Source organism: Dipodomys spectabilis, unplaced genomic scaffold (genome assembly GCF_019054845.1).
Source record: "Dipodomys spectabilis isolate Male_0828 unplaced genomic scaffold, ASM1905484v1 ptg000002l, whole genome shotgun sequence".
In the NCBI taxonomy this organism is placed as follows: domain Eukaryota; kingdom Metazoa; phylum Chordata; class Mammalia; order Rodentia; family Heteromyidae; genus Dipodomys; species Dipodomys spectabilis.
The window spans coordinates 39,134,036-39,154,786 of record NW_024870679.1 but is presented as its reverse complement, the minus strand read 5'-3'; the positions used below and the strand labels follow the sequence as shown (position 1 = coordinate 39,154,786).

The window sequence follows — 20,751 nt, the reverse complement described above, 5'->3', positions numbered from 1 at the left end:
ATAATTGATAACATGGACGCTCAGAAAAATTGTGATATACTCCATTTCAAAAAGCTCAGAAATGACAGAATTCAGTCTCATGGGCCAGCCTTTCTAGTCCTCAGATATAAATCTGTTGAACTATATACATGAACCATTGTTGTTTTTTTTGCACTAGTCCTTTTGGTATTCATTGCACTACTGCAGGAAATAGAATTTACTCAGCCTTCCCAAGTAATAACCAAATTACTTAGAGTTTTTATATATCCAAGATGATTAATGAAATTAATCAAAATAACCAGACAGACCAAGGATCTTGTAAAATGAAATGGAGTGTTTGTTTCTTTTACCTAAGCAGATACTTTATTTATAATATTAGGTGTGTGGTTTTGTTATCTCCAAACAATTGGGTCACAGTTGAGTAAGACTTAGATTTTTATTTCCACATGAAAGAACAAAAATCAAGTCTCTCATTTGGAGGAGAAACATTACCTCCATGCTTTCAGTCTTGTCTCTTACAAAAATTAATGTATATTTTTATGTATCAGTTAAGTTTTTTTAAATAAAAAGGGAAGTAGAACATGGATAAATAGTTTCAAGTTGTATACTGCTGTTGTGAACTCTTTATATATTGGGGAAACTGCCAGAATTCTGCTTTATGAAGAACTGTTGCCAAAAAATAATCATCGTTTGCAAAAAATTGTGTGTAGTGGCAAAGTTCTTAAAAATCAGTAAGGGTAAGCTGGGTGCTGGTGGCTCATCCCTGTAATTCTAGCTACTCAGGAGGCTAAGGTCCAAGGATCATGGTTCAAAGCCAGTCTGGGCAGGAAAGTCTATGAGACTCTTACCTCCAATGAACCACCAAAAAGCCAGAAGGGGAGCTGTAGCTCAAGTAGTATAGAGCTAGTTTTGGCCAAAAAAAAAAAAGCTCAGGGACTGTATCTAGGCTCTGAATGCATGCCCTGGGTCCAGCACCAAAAAAAAAAAAAAAAGCAACAAAGGCACATAAAAGTCCATCGCAAATAAAACTGGGTAAACATTGCCAAAATTTGTTGTATAAAGCATGACAAATACTACCTGTTATCTCTAATTTGCCAGTTCTTGGTCATGAGGATTATTACTTTTATGAGTGATTTCTGATCAAAGATAAAAACTTGGGGGGCTGGGAAGGTGGCTCAGTGGTAGAGCGCTTGCCTTGCATGCCTGAGGCCCTGTGTTCGAAATTCCCCAGCACCGCATAAGCAAAAAGAAAAAAGCCAGAAGTGGCGCTGTGGCTCAAGTGGTAGAGGGCTAGCCTTGAGCTGAAGAGCTAAGGGACAGCACCCAGGCCCAGAGTTCAGGCCCCACGACCGGACAACCCTCCCCCCACCAAAAAAAAAAACTTGGGGAAACTGGGCACTGGTGGCTGATGTCTGTAATCCTAGCTATTCTGCTGAGATCTGAGGATCATGGTTCAAAGCCAGCCTGGGTAGGAAAGAAGTCTAAGATTCTTATCTCCAATTACCCACCAGAAAACCAGAAGTGGCACTGTGGCTCAAGTGGTGGGGCACTTGGCTTGAGCTGAAGAGCTCAGGGACAGTGCCCAGGCCCAGAGTTCAAGCCTCACAACTGACAAAAAACAAAAAAAACAAAAACAAAACAAAAAAGAAACTTGGGGAAAAGCTGCTTATTTTTATGAACCAAAAAGAAAAAGAGATAATGTTGAAATTGATGAATGAATGAATGATTCATTCATGTATGCCCCTTTAATTTTCTGCCACATTCCATGTACTTGCTAGTCATCAAACTTAGTTACAAAGATAAATAACATATGCCTCAAGAGGTGCATTGTTAGTGGAGAAGGTAGATGATTGGGGCTCAAAGATGATGGCACAGCCCGTCTTGTCTTGTACAGGTTTCTCAAAGACATCTGTGCTCATTTTGCAGTTTAAATAAGCTGGGAGCTAGTCTAAAAGAGGAAAGGACATTTGGTCTGGGTATAAAAGGAGGAAGTCAGGAAGGAAGGGAACTTACCATTTGCCTACCAAGTGGCCAGTGTTTTGCTAGATACTTTGAAAGCTCCAAAAACCTGGTGGGAAATCACATATGGTAAGAAGACACAGAAAGGACACAAGATATGACACAAGTTTTTTTTACACACAATTTTTGCACATTATGACACAAGAGGGATTGTATTGAGTCATACTCATATATCAGAAAGAAGGGCTCAATATTATCTGTATTTTATATTGTTTAGAGTAAGGAGCTTAAATAATAAAAAATGAAAATTCTGCTCCATACCTGACTCTTGGAATAGTATTTCCCTGAACACAAGTGCATCCAAAAGAGCCTTTTTAAAAAAAAAAAAAAAAAAAAATTTTTTTGGTAAAGATTTTAGCTACACTTGAGCATGAGAAAGATGTGGCATGGTTTCTTTGACTAATCCCTACTGCTTAAATTCAGATGATTTAGAATGGGAATTGCTTTTCTATCAGAAGGCTTAATTTTAAGGCTTTGGAACTTTTTGCCACATTGGATATCAATGCATTCTCCTACTGCATCCTGTTAGATTCCCATTTCCCTTGTATCTCCCCTAGTTTCAAAACTTGTGGTGTCAAGGAAGTAGCATTGTGGTTCTCTCTTTTTCATCACATTGATTTGTTACCTGTAATTTTTTGTGTGTGTGAATTACCTATGTATATCTTTGTTTTTCTATTGACATTTTTCTGAACTGGGTGTATGGAACATCTGGCTTATAATTATGCATATCCTTTTTTTCTTCAGACTATGCTAGTGGCCTTTTAATTTAGCTGTAGTAATGTAATATGTAGAATTGGAAATTTTTAAGTAAATTATTTTCCTGCATGAATAGAAAATTTGCATGTACTTATCACCCCCCCTCCCAAAGTTTAAAAAAGTATATGTGTCTTTTAGTATTTAAGTTTTCAGTTTTTGCCTTGAAGGTTTTATGTCAGCTAGAATTCTCTTTGATATTGTTTTGTAGGATGAATAAACATTTTTCTTCCAAATGAACCAGTTATATAAACACCATTTTAAAATTAATCCATTTTGAGGTAGAAATCAGGAAGATCATGGTTTGAGGACAGCTCAGTCAAAACTTTGGAACTACCTGGGCATGGTTGCTCATATAGCTGTCATTCTAGCTATGCAGGAAGTATAAATAAGAGGCTTACAGTCCAGAACAACTTGGGCATAAATTCAAGACCATATATGAAAAGCAAAAAAGAGATAAGGGCATGGCTCAAGTGGTATAGGGCCAACTTCAAACCCCAGTAGCCAAAATTTCTAAAGGAAAGAAAAATTAATCTGTTCTTTCCCTACTGCCTTGAAGTGAGACCTATTATGCAGTCAAATCTTTCTCTGACTTTGGGTCTCTCTCTCTCTGTAGATTTTATTTTTGATTTTTTTGATTTATTTATAAAGGCAAGATCTTACTATATATCCCAGACTAACCTAGAATTCACAATACTTTTGCCTCAGCCTCCTAAGCACTAGAATTAAAGTCATGCATCACTTTCTTTTGTTAAATGATGCTATAATTTTATTTGGGTAGTGTTTCTCTCCTGCTTATTTAAGCTTTATTTTTTCCCTTAGGTTTTTTTGGTAATTGATACATGCATTTCTGCCAAATTATTCTACCTATATTTGCTAACATTTGTCTTAAACTTCTAAATTACTTTGGGAAGCAGAAACTTCTTGCTTAGTATTGTGTTTCTTTATTCAATATGTGACTCTGTTTACTCAAAATTTTAGGCAAGTTTTGGGACTATTTTTATTAGGTTTGTTGTGATCACTGTTGAGTTTATGCCCCATTGGTGAAGCCCCATTTCTGATCAAACATGTCCCTCCTGCCAGGTTCTGACCACATCCGTGAGAAAGATGGGCTGTGGGCTGTCCTTGCCTGGCTGTCCATTCTAGCCACCCGCAAGCAGAGTGTGGAGGACATTCTCAAAGATCATTGGCAGAAGTTTGGCCGGAACTTCTTCACCAGGTGAGACAGGCCACCTGTCTGGGGTTTGAGGTAGGGTGGGGGGCATGGGCAGAGAAATGTTTTATACATACAATGTCTTTTTTTCTTGTTTGAAGCAATAAGGAAGCTTTAATTGATCCAGCTTCTACCAGTTGGGAGCTTTTAAAATGATTTGTTCACGGTCAAGATGAATTATTTTTTTTTATCACCTATAAAGAAAGAAGCTTATTTAGTCAACATAATCAAATGCTTTCATATAAGCATTTAAAAATGTACCTGTTGGATGAGCATAAAGAATAACATTGGATTCTGAATGAGAAAAATGGATTTGAATTTCATTTCTTCCCTTTATTTAAATTAGGAAGACACTTAACCTCTTTTCATACTTAGTTTTCTCATTTGTAGAAATAGAGATTATTCTACCTACTGAAAGAATCAAAGGAAATATGAGTTGGAAAGTGTTTTCTAAACCATCAAACACTAAAGAATAGAATTTTTCTTTAATTATGGAAGTAATTATGCTTAGGGCAAATAAGAATAGGTTCTCAAAGGCTGTAGACTTGTCAATATTTCATTGATTCAACAAATATTTACCATATATGCTTTCTGCCAGGTTCCAGGGATTCGGCAGTGAATAAAACAGAACCTTTCATCTTTACCGTGCATACTTCTATTTTGAAGATATATGCATCTGAGCCTGTAGGTCACACATAGCACATTTAAGTATGTTCAGTGTTCATGAGACTCAAGAACACAAAGAAAAATTTCTTTACCAGTACAGGTTTTCACCAGTTCCAATGTGCCTGTCCTCTAATAAGTGTAAAATCCCCTCCCCAAGATCTCAGTATAAATTATAAAGAGAAAATATATAAATTATAAAGAGAAAATGTTAAAAAATATTTAAAAAGAAGTATAGTAAGAAATGGATGGATGTAATTTCTCTGGACTTCAGTCACCTTTTTAAAAAAAATAAAATTAAATGGGTGAGTTGGACTAGGTCATTATTTAAAAATGTATTTCAGATTCAATATCCTTGATCTTCAGAGAGTCAAGAAAGAATGCAGAAATAGGCAACTTGGGCTCCTTAGGAGGAGTATCATCATAATCAAGGATATTGGTTAAGAAGCATAAGTCACTGAAGTTAAGACACTCCCTTGTTGAAAGCTTAGATAAAAGCTACTACTATGTAGCAGTCCTGTCCAGGAGCCAGAAAGCCTGGTGGTTCACAACAGCAGTTATGAATATGCTAGAGTCTAGATTCTACAAAATCAAGACCAGATCTGTTTTTGCATCCCCTTGTATCCCCTGAGTCATAGAAGTCACTGTGTAAATACGTTCTGAATAGATAAGTGAATAAGTCAATGCATGAACAGCAGTCAGTGAAATCAGGTAAGAAGCAGTTGTTCAGAGAGTTACTTTTTTGAGAAGAAGTGGTAGTAACTGGGGTTTGAACTTGAGGCCTGTGCTTGCCAAACAAGTTTGCTATCACTTGAGCCATAGTTGAGGCATGCCCCAACTCTTTCTGCTCTTGTTGTTTTTCAGATAGAATGTCATTTTTTGCCTAGGCTAGTCTCAACCACAATCCTTCAGTTTATGCTTTCCATGAACCCGGGGTGAGAGGAGCATGCCACCGTACCTATCTTTTTATTTGTTTAAATAGAGTTTTACACACTTTTTTTGCACAGGCTAGTCTTAAATTGCGATCCTCCCAAGTAGGTAGGATTACAGGCATGAGCCATTGCATTTAGCTAAGAGAGTCATTCTTAAAGTAGTTAAAAATTTCCATTCAGGGGCTGCAAAGGTGGCTCAGTGCCTTGCATGCATGAGGCCCTGTGTTCGATTTCCTCAGCACCACATAAGCAGAAAAAGCTGGAAGTGGTGCTGAGGCTCAAGTAGTAGAGCACTAGCCTTGAGCTGAAGAGCTCAGGGACAGTGCCCAGGCCCAGAGTTTAGGCCCCACAACCGACAAACAGGCCTAGAGTTTAGGCCCCACAACCGACAAGCTGGCCCAGAGTTCAGGCCCCACAACCGACAAAAAACAAAAACAAAACCCCTTCCATTCAGAAACTATTTTACCATATTTTCATTAATGATAAACTAACTGGGTTGTTTGCTAATGATAACTGCTAACCATAATTACAAATCAAGTACTCAGAATTTCCACTTTTTGAATCACAATACTAGTAGGCACATTATATTAATTATGTCACATCTGCCTCTAAACAGTTATTGACAAGGTAATTGATGTTCCAGAAGATCAGAAAACTGGCTAAATGTTACAGTTAGCAGCCAGCAGAGGTTGGAGTCATAGCTTGGTCTACCTGACTGTAAGGCCCAAGTTCTTACCATTCCACCCCCCTGTGCCTAGGATTCATAAAACAGTTCCCTTGGACCCCCAAAGGGGTCATAGACATAAAGCATAAGCACCTGGTTGTAATTTCTTGCTCTTTATCATATTCACTGTGGGGAAGAGGCTGACTTCAAGATTAAGAGGTCTGTCTTATTCTTGACTCATAGACTACTGGAATAAGTTGACCTTAACCCCCTAGTATTCTCATGTCCCAAAGGTGTCATCTTATATATATTTGTATAGTATTTGTTTTACTATTACAAACAAATACAGACTCTATTCATTTGAGCTTCTGAAAAAATTATTCTCTTAAGAGGGAGTGCGACAACTGGATCAAGAAAACCTGCAAGAGGGGCTGGGAAGGTGGCTCAGTGGTAGAGTGCTTGCCTTGCATGCATGAGGCTCTGGGTTCGACTCCTCAGCACCACATACGCAGAAAAAAGCCAGAAGTGGCACTGTGGTTCAAGTGGTAGAGTGGTAGCCTTGAGCTGAAGAGCTGAGGGACAGCGCCCAGGCCCAGAGTTCAGCCCCCCCACCAGCAAAAAGAAAAGAAAAAGAAAACCTGTAAGAGTCTTTAACCTGATAGGAACAAAGTTAAAGGTCAAGTTTTAAAGGAAAAATTTCATTTTTGTCTTGGCCCCTTGGCATCCTCAAGGAGCATCTTCTATCAGGGTGAAGTCAAAGCATTTTGGACCTGAATCCATCCCTCTGAAGCAGTATGGGCGGATTTTCAAGTATAAAAAGTTAGCTGGTGGCTCCTTGTTCTGATCAGTGAAACCCTGGCTTTGCTAGGAGGCTCCTGTGGAGCCTGGCGTTCTCCTTAGCCAGACTCAGCAACCTGGGGCAGGTCACAGACTGGGAAAAGTCCCAGCCTTCATCCCAAAATGGTGGGAAGAGATGGGCTTGAGCGCTGAGCTTGTTGATGTGGAGTTCTCTGGAGATAATAGAGCTTTGATTTTTTTTCTTCCTCAGTAGGTGAGGGTACAATGTTAGTTGGTATCTCTCCAGAGCCTTTAAAGCATCTTTGAGCTTTACTCCATACAGAAGCCAAGATAAGAGTTTTCTGCTTATTCAGAAGACGCTGCCTTTTCTATGAAATCATCCATTGATTCTGGCCTGCTCCATCCCAATGGCTAACAGGCTGTTTCTGCCAGTTGAAGTTAGAGAGCTCTAGAGGTGGGCCAGGAAAATGATGAAGACAGGGCTATGTACCTCAGTGTGCTCTGAAGTCAGCCTAAAGTTTCAACAATGTGACTCCTTCCAGGTATGATTACGAGGAGGTCGAAGCGGAGGGCGCAAACAAGATGATGAAGGACCTGGAGGCCCTGATGTTGGACCGCTCCTTTGTGGGGAAGCAGTTCTCTGCAAATGACAAAGTCTACACTGTGGAGAAAGCGGATAACTTTGAATACAATGACCCAGTGGATGGAAGTGTTTCAAAACATCAGGTAGGACCAGATTGGAGAATGGTGAGGAGAACCCTAGGATTGTATCTCTGAAACCTCAAAAGAAACTTGAACAGGCCCCTGGCCAGGGTATCCTAGGCTGGCCTATTTTTTTCCCTGGGGTAATCATTCTCAACTGATTTCCTAGAAAGACTCTCATGCACTCCTATGGACAATGGATTTTGCCCTGGTTTTGTGCAATCACCTGTGCTCTGGAATTTGGAATCAACATGCAGAGGGACTTTTGCATTCTCTGGAACCATGCATAGATTTCAAGTGTATGTGTGGAAAGGAGGCTAGAATCTAGGAAAGGTAAACTGTAGCCTTCCATATCAACTCCTCTCTTTCTCTGACCAAAGATTATAGATGAAGGACTGTGAAAGTAGTATTGTCTACATGTTTCTTTCATAGGATCAAAATTCTTACTAAACATTCCTGGACTTAGAAGTATTAATGGTTTGATGTCTGTGACTCAGCCAACAAGGCAGCACATAATGGGATACCACAGTTGAGCAACTGGACGATCCTGGGTGGTGACAGAATTGTTAAGGTTTCTGTCATTGTGTGCCAGGTACTAAGGGCTGGAAAAAGTAGAAGCAGGGATTATCTTCGTAACTATGGGCTGCTCTATGTAAGGAATAGGCTGCAGCATTGTTTTGTAGAATTTGAAAACCTGAGCATTTACGAGGAACACCAGCTAGGATAGAAAATATTCCAAAGAAGACAGAGCTTCTGCAAAGTAATCAAAATAGAGTTTAAAATTTAGAATTTCGATGTTGTGGGGGAAGGAGACTAACCTGGTGTGTCCCTCTCTCTGGAAAACAAAAAACAGTGAGTGAGAACTGAGCACATTTTTATGATAATCAACTGGAGAATGTATTCAATATTCCATTTGTCTTTTCTGAGGATGGTTAATAAATGGCAGGATTGAAACTAGATGAGGATTGGTGACAGCAACAGGGGAAGAGCACAGCCTCTCCGTGCACGAACACAGTTCACCCTCTTATGCACTGATAGACTGTATGAGGACAGTGGCCTGGCCTCGTCTTCCTCCCTATGGAATATCTACTCCAGACTCCCCAACTTTTCCTTGAAATGAGTCTCAGGTACTTCCAGAGAGGGAAAAGAGGACGTTGGAAAGAAGGATGGGCTCATCATCCCTGCCCCTCATGGGACCCCACTTGGAATTATCACACACAAGCAGGACATTGGCCAGTGGGTCCTGTCTGATAGGTTGGGCACAGCTGCCACCTGCAACAGGTGGCCTCCCGTGCTCGCTCTCTGAGGCTCTCAACCAGCATTTTACAGAGCCCTTTCCTTCATCTGTCTGGAAACTCTTCTGCTCTGGTTTCAGCCAGACTGAGAATCAAATTTCTGTACCCAGCAGTTCTACTTACTTGTTTAGTAAGCTTCACATTGGAATGGGGAGTCCATAAATCAGAGGGGAGGGGAGAGGAGCCCTCGTGTTCTCCAGCCTCACCCAGATCATATCTCCCGCCTGACCTTGGAAATGCATCTCCCGCATTAGCTAAGTCCCGTGGTCTGGGTGCAGTGAGAGGCGGGCAGAAGGCAGACCCCTGAGGCGCAGTTGCTGCCATTTATCAAGTAGCTAATCCTCTGATGGGTTGAGTATGGATGAGATTAGGTCTCTAAATGGATGACCTCTTCTAGTTTGCCAGTCCTCAATCTCCCTTCCTGCCTGTTGTGGAGGAAAAACAAAACAAAACAACAACAAAAAAAACCTCTGCTTACCTTTTGTAGGGCTTGCGGCTCATTTTTGCAGATGGATCTCGAATCATCTTCCGTCTGAGCGGTACTGGGAGTGCGGGAGCCACCATTCGACTGTACATCGATAGCTACGAAAAGGACGCTGCCAAGATCAACCAGGACCCCCAGGTAATACCCAGTCCCTGCGCCCTGACTACTTTAGTGCTTGCACTGAGTCGTGCACACTTTCCTCTATGTCTCATTCATTAGGTCAACAGCAACAATAGCAAACACTACTAGCAACAACAATAATAAGAAACAAAGATCTGAGCATTTGCCCAACTCTTACTTTAAACCTATAGCACAAACGTATTCATTTAATTCTCAAATGATGTGAAGTATTATACTCTCAACTAACAGATTAGGAAACTGAGACATAGAAAGGTTAAGCAATGCTGAATAGGTTTATATGCCTAGAAAGTAGGAAACACTGGATAACGTGTGTGTGTGTGTGTGTGTGTGTGTGTGTGTGTGTGTGTGTGTGTGTGTGCGTGCACACACGCACCACTACTGGGGCTTGAACTCAGGTCCTATGGGCTGCTGTTCCTTAGCTCTTTTGCTAAAAGCTGCTAGTTCTCTACCATTTGAACCACAGATCTGCTTCTGTCTTTTACTTGGAGATAAGAGTCTCATGGACTTTCCAGCATTGAACTTTGATCCTTAGATCTCAGCCTCCTGAGTAGCTAGTGTTACTGGTACGCACCACTAATCTTCATATCAGCCCCTCTCTGGTGTTCTGGCCTGTCACTCGTCACTTTGCTTGGTGGATTACCTGCTCCAGCAAGGAGAGGCAGTTTTATGAGTATTCAAAGAAAAGTCTGCCAACTTGTAGCCTGATGGGTTGAGTTCCCAATCCTACTCACAAGAGTCTCCAGGGGTAGGTCAGAGTGGGAAGGGACCCGGGGTGAGACCGTGAACTTGGAGGATAGTCACTAAAGTGGAAGAATTAGGAGGAGTGGGGCACAGGGGCATTCCCCAAGTGAGTTCCTCCTTCTTGCCACATCCCCTGCAGCCAGAGCTTCATAGCTACAGAACATTTATGCATGCTACATTCCCTCCTCTTGGCCATTCACAACACCTACTGTACTGTAAAGGCGCCAAGAGGACTTGTACTAAGATGCCCTGTTAAATGGCACCTGCATACAAACGGTCAACATGTATGCAAAAAGTTGACCAGCATCACTAATCACTAGAGAAATGCAAATCCGAGCCACAATGAGATATAACCACACCTGTCAGGATGCTTATTGTCTAAGATAAAGGTTAACTGTTGGTAGAGAAATGGAGAAAATAGAACATAATTGCACACTGTTGTAGAAATATAAATTGGTGCAGCCGTTTTGATATCAATATAGAAGTTTCAAAAAAAATTGAAGAATGGGGTCAGTGGCTCATGCCTGCTATCCTAGCTGCTGAGAAGGTTGAGATCTGAGGATCACAGTTCGAAGCCAGTCTGGGCAGGAAGGTCTGTGCAACTTACCAAAAAGCCAGAAGTAGAGCTATGGCTCAAGTGGTAGAGCACTAGCCTTGAGCACAAAAGTTCAAGGACAGTCCCTAGTCTCTTAAGTTCAAGCTCCAGGAGTAGGACAAAAAAAAAAATGAGAACAGAACTACCATGTGATTCAGCATTCCCTCTTCTAGTGTATATCCAAAGGAACTCAAGTCATTACCCTCAAAAACATCTGCAATCTATGTTCATTGTAGCATTATTCATAACAGCCAAGTAGTGCCGACCTAACGTGTCCATCAGCAGATGAAAGGGATAGAGATGGGTCACAATCACATCACCAAAAATGATTCCATCTTAGAAAGATGAAGAAGTCCTTCCATTTGTGGCAATCTGGGTGAACCTGGAGAACATTATCCTTAGTGAAATAGGCCAGGCTCTGATCAGTTCTGCATGATCTCATGCATATGTGCAATCTACAAACAAAGTTGAACTCAGAAATAGTTAGTAGAAAGGTAGTTAGCAGGGGCTGGAGGCTGCAGGGATAGGGAGATTGTGGTTAAAGGTACAGGATTTCAGATACATAGGCTCCCAGTAGCTGAGATCTGAGATTTACTAGATGCCTATAATCATTAATGTGTATTGTATGCCTAGACTTAACAGAGTTAGAAGAATTTTGTGACATCTGGAGAAGACTCTGGAATCAGGGGCTGTTAGGTTTGAAGCTAAGCATATACTTAAAATGGTAGAAAAAGTTCTTTGTTTTGTGTTTCCCTCAGGTCATGTTGGCCCCCCTCATTTCCATTGCTCTGAAGGTCTCTCAGCTCCAGGAGAGGACGGGACGCACCGCGCCCACCGTCATCACCTAAGAAAACCGCCCCTGGGGTATGTCCCTCCACCTACAGCCCAGCCACGCCATCTGATTGAGGAGCATGGACAGACACAAAAATGCATTCGCCCAGGCTTTTTTAGGATTTGATTTGTCCACTTCCTAGTTGTTGACAAACGGTGCATTCATAAGACACTGCCAATGGGATACCCTTGGGAGCTGTGAGGGTGAGGAAAAGAGGACCTGTGGGCTCTTTTAATGTCCACTCCTCCTCATGCCCTTCTGCACTGCCGCTGTGTGGGTGTTTGTCTCCTTAGCATCAGGCACTGTTTACACCGTAGCGGAAGCTGAGGCTGAGTGCCAGCCCTCCAGGCCATCTTTCATCCCTAGGATGCACCCATGAAATGACAGCAAATGTTCCTCTCCCTTCCCCAGTTTACTGTTTACATGTAAGTCAACAAAGTGCAAATTTTGGTGCCTTCTCTCCAATCGGTTTTCTTCTGAGTGAGACGTACTTGTCTGTGGATTTCTGCCTCGATTTGCAATGTAGTTCCATTTGCACACATCTTTGGGGATATTAAAGCAGAATAAGCTACTATTGTTTGTTGTCTTTTTTTTGTAGCTATAAAGTGTTCTTTTGACTTTAGAAAGAAAACATTTTGGTTTTTTTTTGCAGATGGGAGTAGATTATATTTTGTTTTGCTATCTTAGCTAGAAAGCAAAATGGTCTCTGGTCTAGGTTGAAAATCCTTAGACTCAGAAACCATAATTTTTGGGGCTGGGAAGGTGGCTCAGTGGTACAGTGCTTGCCTTGCATGCATGAGGCCCTGGGTTCGATTCCTCAGCACCACATAAGCAAAGAGAAAAAAGCTGGAAGTAGTGCTGTGGCTCTAGTGGTAGAGCACTAGCCTTGAGCTGAAGAGCTGAGGGACAGCACCCAGGCCCAGAGTTCAGGCCCCACAACCGGACCCCCCCCCCAAAAAAAAAAACCCATAATTTTCAATGCTAATAATGTCATCCTAGCTCTGGATCCTCCCAAGGTAGACAAAGAAGTTAACTTGGAACCAGGGAAAGGGGTTCAAATTGACAGAGTGAAGCAATGCCTTGCAGTGTTGAGATGCTATGTACCTATTAAAGGATCAGAGGCACAACTCTCACAATCTGAGAGCAGGATTGCTGGCATCTGGCTGGAAATCAACCACTGGCATTCCAGCCATCTTGGAAAGAACATTTCTGTTTAACCCACACATGACTTAGGAGATACAAACACAAACCTGAGAGCCAGCAGACCTGAGTGAACTCCATCTGCAACCTTGAGTGATTCTGTGGGTGTCATTCCCCACATCTTTAAAATGGGGGAGGAAAAGAATCCTAACATTTTGGGTGCTTGAGGAGCATTAGGTGAGTAGACCTATGAGAGGCAGTGAGCACAGTATTTGGTTCATAGAAGGTTGTCAGGTAAACAGAAACTCCGATCACATTTATGTTACTATGTCTAGATTTTGAAATATTACAGTACAAGAGCTATAATACTGATAGTTACAATACATTTTATGGCTTGCAAGTCACTTTGCCACATTGGCTCTTCCAGAAAGGCAACCCAGCCCTGCAGCTGGGATGAGATTTTCAGCATTGCCAGTAAACAAGGGAGTCCAGCCCAATAAACAAGAGTTGAGATTTCATGACTAATGATGATGGTAGTGGTGGTAATGGTGGTGGGTCTATTGAGGACAATACAGTGATGGTAGTGGTGATGCTAGTGGTGCTAATGATGGTGGTAGTGGTGGTGGTAGTGTGATGCTGAAAGTTGGTGCTGGTGATGATTGTAATGAATGATAGTGATGTAATGATAATGACTGATGGTAATAAGGAAGAGTACTTATTCAACATTAACTCTAAATGCTTTCCATATACCCTTTTTTTTTTTTTTATTAATTAGGTTTTTTGTCAGTTTTGGGACCTAAAATCTGGGCCTGGGCACTGTCCCTCAGCTCTTCAGCTCAAGGCTAATGCTCTACCACTTGAGCCACAGCACCACTTCCAGCTTTTTCTGCTTACGTGGTACTGAGGAATCAAACCCAGGGCCTCAGCGAGGAAAGCACTCTACCACCGAGCCACCTTCCCAACCCTAGTTTTATTTTTTTTTTCCTTTATTGGTCATGCAACCCAAACTCACAATCTCAGGGCTCTGTTCCTAAGCTTCTGTGCTCAAGGCTAGCACTCTACCACTCTACCACAGGGCCACTTCCAGTTTGGGGGTGGTTAATTGGAGATGACAGTTTCATGGACTTTCTTGCCAGGGCTGGCTTTGAACCATGATCCTCAGATCTCAGCCTCCTGAGTATCTAGTATTACAGGCGTGAGCCATCAGTGCCTGGCTCCACATATTCTTTAAATGCTCCGAATGACTTCATGAGGCAGGTACTCTGAATATCCCCATTTTATAGGTGAGTTCCAATTATTCACAAAGTCACACTATTGAAAAATGGTGGATACTCCAGACAGTGTCACTCTAGCCCTGTGCAACTTGCCACTGCTCTACCTGTTCGGTGGACTGGCTACTTGTAAGGAAAAAAAATAAAAGTTGTACAATATCCCTGTATTTTACTCATTAAGGGGAGGATTCTGTGTGCCTTGAGTGCTAGAAACAGCTAAGCACTATTGTCCCCTAGAAATCTCAAAATCTGGATAAATCAGTCTCCTAAGATATAGATACTGAGCCACATTAAATGTGAGAGGTATGGGAAGGAAGGGTTTGTGACACAACCACTGCCATCACCTGCCCATGAGAGTAACTCGGGTGGGGCTGGGGGGTCAAGTCCAGCACCAATAGAAGATAAATGTAGGATAAATGTCATGAGGCAAGTAGGCAATAAAATACTTGCTATTAAAATGAGTATTTCCCAGGCACTCATTTTGTTGTAGATGCTGGGAGAGATGCAAGACATTATTTTTCCTATTTTCTAATCAAATCATCTGAAACTCAATAGAAAGTAACATATACCAGATCCTCAGGGATCGTGTGGTGGGACTGGAATTCTGACCTTGAATCTTGTTTACCTTTCATGGTTCTTTTCTGCCTCTCCATCCAGTCTTGTGGCCCCTGGAATGGCTTTGAAAATTGTCTCCTCATCCCTGATTATAATTCAGCTGCTTTTTCCTGACCCCATTTGTCTACAGCTTGGGAGCTGAAAGCTTAGCGGATGAATGGGAAGGTGGCTAGATCCTAGGGAGGAGGTGTGGGTGTGGAGAAGGGCTGGTCTTTCTCTTTCTGTGGCTGTTAGACACTAACACCTGAATCCTGTGGAGTGTAGATCAGACAAGGCTGGCCTACAGCAGCAACAGGCCTCCGGCTCCCAGGGCTGGTGTGTTTGTGAGTCACGCGTGTCTAAGGCTTACAATAAGAAAACTGGATTGGAAATTTGAAATTGAAATGTTAACTTGCCCCTTGCTTTGACGTTTGACGTTCAACTCCTACTGAAGAAGTTCAGGATGTTTCCCATGGCCCAGGTAAGGCCTGGCTTCCCAGGCCCGCCTCATCGAGAAGGAAAGCCGAGCCCAAGTTCCCCGCAGTGCTGAGGATTCCATCCCCTTGGCCTTTCTAGGCCATGCTCTGCAACCTGGGTCTCTTCCTGGGCCCCAGAATTCATCCATGCTGCTTTCTGTTACATGTCTTGACTCTTAGAAGCCAGCCTTTCTGTAAAAGAATCCTCTGGAAGCCAGTCTTCAGACATACCCCACCCCCCTCCAGAGGCCCCAGTGAAGGGGTGGAATGTGTGAGTTAGATAGCATGTGGGGGTCTTCACTGCATTCCCTGCACCTGGCAAGCCACCCCCCCCCTGCGTGGCCTGTGCTCCTGTGCCCAGTGATGCATTCCCCTAGCACCTGCTAAGTGCTCCAGTGCTGAAGCCCAAAGACTCCCCACCTGCTGCTTACTCCAGCAGCCCTGCTCATGGTTGACTTTGTGCCTTACTGGGAGAATCTTGGCGGCAGCCTTGTGGGAATGCTTGTAGTTTCTTTTTTTTTTTTTTTTTAAGATAGGCAGTTTGTAGATTTATTACATGACATTCTAAAGTATGTAAATGCTCACTTGATTCTAACATTGTTTTGGTATCAGAACATAAATTTTAGAGAATTCATATAGACTTATTATGGAAAACAAAAACATTTTAGAAATGTTTTTTTGCTTTTTCAGTACTGAAGATTGAACCAAAAGCCTTGAGCTTGCTAGGCAAATTCTCTTACTATTTGTGTCCCCCAATCCTTGTTTTCTGAGATAGGTCTAGCTAACTTTGCCAAGGTTGGCCTTAAATTCTTGATCTTCTTGCCTCTCTCCTGAGTACATGGGATCACAGGTGTATGTTACCACCAGGTTTCTAACTACTACTCTGTACTACACTTAGCTAAATCTTCACCTTTTAAGTTATAAAAGATAAAGCTCTCTGCAGTGTATGTGTGAGACATGGGGTAACAAGGTACTAGATGTACCATAAAGTGCACTGGGTTACAGGGGCAAATGATAAAAACTAAATGTTAGAATTTATTTCATCTTGATGAGTATAGACATAGGGTAGGCTAGACAAACAAAAATAAACCAAAGCACCCATCTCTCACATTTAAGCAGATGCGTTTTTCCTGTTTATAATGCAGTTTGACTTAATTCAGATGGAAGCCATTAGCAGCGAATCTTTGTAATTTAGGTTCTTCAGTAGCCATTCCATGTATTATATTCAATTATTTGCTGTGAACTGAGACAGTATTCATTTCAGTGGTCTTGCAGCATTCACATTTTAAATCAGACAGCTCTTGCTAAGCTATTAAAAGCTGTCTTCCTCTTTGTTAACCCAAGCCATCAGCAATCTTAAATGTCATATAGAAGTAAATCCAAGTATTGATCAAAACTTGCTTGGATCCCTTTTTAGAGCATTAGCTCCCTGAGGAAACAAAAAGGTCCTGACTACTTTCATGAACAAGGACCCCCATACTGTATATGTAATGTCCTTTGCAGCAGAAATCAAAGGTCAAGGAGCCCCAATCACCTTGACTAGCTTATCATGATTTACGCAGAAGGTATATTTGAAGTTGATTCCAGACCATATATTGCAACCATATCCCAAGAAATTGTTCACTTTAGCACAGTGAATTCCTGTGAGATGCCAAAGCAAGTGAGAAATCATCTCAAAGCAGCATCTTTACACTTGGGAGGAAGAGGCAACTTCCTCCCAAACTCATTAAATAGTAATGACTTCATAGCCTTAAGCTGACAAATTCCAAAGTCCTCTCAATTTCCTGATATGAGGAATCCATTTTCAAGGTGACAAGCAAGGTCAAGAAGAATTTTCAGGCTTTTCTTTGCCATGGCCCATGAACTCCAATCCTTCAATAGGAATCTCTTTCTCCTTTATTGCTTTCTGAACACACTGCTGGTAACGCTTGAAGAGATCGGTGCACGGGTCCCCGGAACCGTCCCCCTTGAGGAACTTCTCGGCAAACCAGCTGTTGAAGCACTGGTCGTATTCGCGCTTCATGTCGGTGCAAGCCTCCCCGACGCTGTTCATGGCGATGGCGGCAGCGGCAGCGGCGGCGGCGCGTTCTGATCGCTTGTAGTTTCTTATAAATACCATGCCTCCTCGCATTTTTCTGCCTGAGCTGCTTCCCCCTCTACCTCATCCTCCACCATACCTTGAAGATTGCCTGTTCATTCCCCAGGTCTCAACCTAAACAAACATCTTTTCCTCTGAGCTTCTGTGTCTATCTAGTTGAGCTTTTTCTAGTGCCCTGGACTACTTGCTTGCTTGCTTATATTATTTTGGAGATAGTCTCATGGATTTGTCTGCCCAAGCTTGCTTTGAACTATGATCTCTTGGTCTCTGCCTCCTGAGTATCTACTATTACAAGCCACACTGGTGCTTGTCTAGAAGGATTGTCTTTATTTTACAGGTGATACCTAACACAATCAGCCTTCACAGGTAGTATACCAGCTCAGTAAGAGCTCTTCTTTCAGGAGCTTTAGAGGCTGAAGGTGGGAAAGTCTCAGAGGCAGGAGATATGCATCATAATCATTTTAAATAGACTTAATTTGCTTGGTGCCATGATGCACACTTGTAGTCACTGAATACTTAGGAGGCTGAGGAAGGATTGCTTGTGCCCAGGAATTCAAGGCTAACCTGGGCAACATAGCAAGTCCCTAACTCAAATCAACAACAAAACCATTTTAAATATCAAAAGACATGCTGTTAACTGTTGCTACAACAATTAGTTAGGGGATTAGTTGCAGAAAAGTGATTAATTGGAGATAACTTTCTATTTCTATTGAAGACAGAAAGAGGTGGTTTTTCTTCTAGGAGTAGAATCAACAGAGACAGGCCTAAGCCCTGAAGTGCCCATTGAACACATTTGCATAAAGAGACCCTGGGGCCTGGGCTGTGTGTTTCAGAGCACAAAGCAGGTACTTCTGGAAGGCTCACGGGGTCTTATTGGTTCCCATCACCAGAAGGAGATGCACGCATTCCCACAAGTTGCCATGTTATCATGTAAGTGCAGGGTCAGCATTGCCTAGTGAGTCTGCCTGCCATCTGTCTGACAGTCTGTCTGTCTGCCTTTGGGAACTTCTGAGAGTTTGGCTTTGGTTTTCACCCAGTGTGGAGAGCTCCACCTAGATTCATTAAGTCAGATCTGAGGATATGGGCTAATAACTTCCCAGAAAGCACATCTGTGAGTCACAGCCTGCTGTTCTTCAAGCTGCCAGAAAGCTCTTCTGAGGAGCAGTCTGCACTGCTGGCTTTTCACAAGCGCTGGTGCAGAAAAGCTCTCTGTCTTTATTGTTCTCTAGCTTCATTCTACACCATGACAGGAGGGCTATTCCTATCCTAGGGAATGTGATGTACAGTTTGAGAATTTATGTGGCCCATGCAGAGTCCTGCCCCCATGACATCCACCATCTCCACTCGCTATTGGGGGCTTGGGAATTTTTTCTGGCTGATTCTGATCTGACTCTAACTAAGCACCCCAAATCTAGTAATATTGAAGATGGGCCTGATTTCCTTACTCTCTGTTGGCCAAGAGGTCAAACAGGAAACAGTGGGGACAGATTATCTCTGCCCTACAATGTCTGGAGCTTCATCTGGGAAACAAATGGTGGGGAATGTCTAAATGGTTGAGGGCTGGAATTTGTGAGCGTGGCATCACTCACATGCCTCTGATGGCTCCAAGTCTGGGTGCAGCTGGGACTGCTTCATATGACCTGTTGGTCTAACCTGGTGCTGGCCTCAGGAGGGAGCAAGAGAGCAAGTAGAAGCTGGACTTGCCTTTCTGTCTAGCTTTGGGACTCCTGCAGTATCACTTCAGCTGTATCCATCTGATTCCCATCAACCTCCTGAAGCCAGCCCATGTTCAAGGGGAGAGCATTGCATTCTATCTAGGGAACTATGGTAGCCGTCTTTGGAAAGTATCTATCACATTCTCAAATTAGTATTCTCTCCACTAGTAAATCTACTTCTCTGGGTCATGTGGAGATGAAAATGATTGTGACTTTGAAGTAACTTTTACCAAGAGAATCTTTGTTGTTTTTTCTTAGGTTAGTCCTGGGGTTTGAATTTAGGGCTTGGGCGCTGACCCTGAGGAAAGAAAGAAGGAAGGAAGGAAGGAAGGAAGGAAGGAAGGAAGGAAGGAAGGAAGGAAGGAAGGAAGGAAGGAAGGAAGGAAGGAAGGAAGGAAGGAAGGAAAAGAAATGCCAGTAAAAGATTTTGCCACCTGGCATGGTGGTACAGGTCTGCAATCATAGCTATTGGGAGGTGGAGTAGGGGAGCAAAGGAGACCAACATGGGCAAAGTCATTGTGAGACCCTATCTGTAAAACAAACTAAAAGCAAAAGGACTGGGGACATGACCTGCTTAACAAGTGTTAAGACTCAGTTCAATCTTCAGTACTTAAGATATTTGCATATAAAGGGAATAATCCTACTTCTTTTACAAATATGTGGAAGTGTGAAAGCCTATTAAAAATGGACCAGATAATTTTCAAACTGATGAAGAATCTGTGATCAATATGGAGAAAATTAGTGGCTATTGTTAAGTGAGATAAATCACAATTGAGTCTCAGAAGTGGTATAAAATAACTTCACTGACTTTAAAAACAGATGTAAATTACAGATTGATTTCACTATTTTGTTCCATGGCTTCAGCTCTTTTTTGAATCTAGGATCTTCCTGCCTTCCATGTTGCAACCTTGACTTTTAAGAGTTCCCACATCTAACATCAGCGTCCCTGAAGCTCATGTGGCACTTTTGAAAACACTTGAACATGCATTCTTCATTTGAACTTCACAGCTGTGTGATGAAATAGATTTGCAGTAGGCATGACATTTAATGATGAGTATTTGCTAGATTCCCACTTTAGTACCCAGTACCATCCCATTAACAATAATTAATAATAATAGTGACTTCTATGTAGTTGGGGCCATCGTTACTTTATACCGTTTAATCCTTATTACAGCTCTAAAGGTTAGTAGTGTTAGTTTATGGTACAGGTGAGGCACCGCAATCTGTAAGACATAGAGTAATGCTTAGAAATGAGGGCACTAGCCTGCACCCAGGCTAGTGAGACTCTAAAGTCAAGTTAAAAAAATTGAAAACTAGAGTCAAGGTTTCAGGTACTTCCTGTGGGATATAAAGTTTTATTCGGGTCTTATTTTTAGGGTGAGATATTTAGTGAAATGAACTGATAGTATCACTTAATGCTCATGTTTTTTATTCACATATATATACATATATATATATATATATATATATATATATATAAAACTAGTACTTGGGGGAGATATCAAGACCAGTGTAAAACAGCAGCCCCGATTTAAGAGTCCCAGGTATCTTTTTTGGGGGGGTGGGGGTCCAGTTGTGGGGCCTGAACTCTGGGCCTGGGCCCTGTCCCTCAGCTCTTCAGCTCAAGGCTAGTGCTCTACCACTTG

At 42.1% G+C, this 20,751-nt stretch overlaps 2 protein-coding genes across 3 annotated transcripts in view; one reads left to right on the top strand and one right to left on the bottom strand.

The window, feature by feature from the left end:
* The window catches only part of Pgm1 (phosphoglucomutase 1), a 59,118-nt gene extending 46,733 nt beyond the window's left edge, over window positions 1-12,385 (top strand). For both annotated transcript variants that reach the window (XM_042680927.1, XM_042680918.1), the window contains exons 8-11: window positions 3,835-3,970; window positions 7,564-7,747; window positions 9,506-9,640; window positions 11,738-12,385. In XM_042680927.1, the coding sequence (XP_042536861.1) occupies window positions 3,835-3,970; window positions 7,564-7,747; window positions 9,506-9,640; window positions 11,738-11,827 (545 nt within the window). In that variant the 3' untranslated portion in view covers window positions 11,828-12,385. The remainder of the gene's footprint in view (window positions 1-3,834; window positions 3,971-7,563; window positions 7,748-9,505; window positions 9,641-11,737) is intronic.
* Window positions 12,386-16,309: 3,924 nt separating this feature from the next.
* LOC122107470 (TP53-regulated inhibitor of apoptosis 1-like) lies at window positions 16,310-17,349 on the bottom strand. Its single transcript, XM_042679225.1, has one exon. The coding sequence runs from the start codon at window positions 17,343-17,345 to the stop codon at window positions 17,115-17,117; it is 231 nt and encodes a 76-aa protein (XP_042535159.1). The 5' UTR covers window positions 17,346-17,349; the 3' UTR covers window positions 16,310-17,114.
* Between the last annotated feature and the right edge of the window lie 3,402 nt (window positions 17,350-20,751).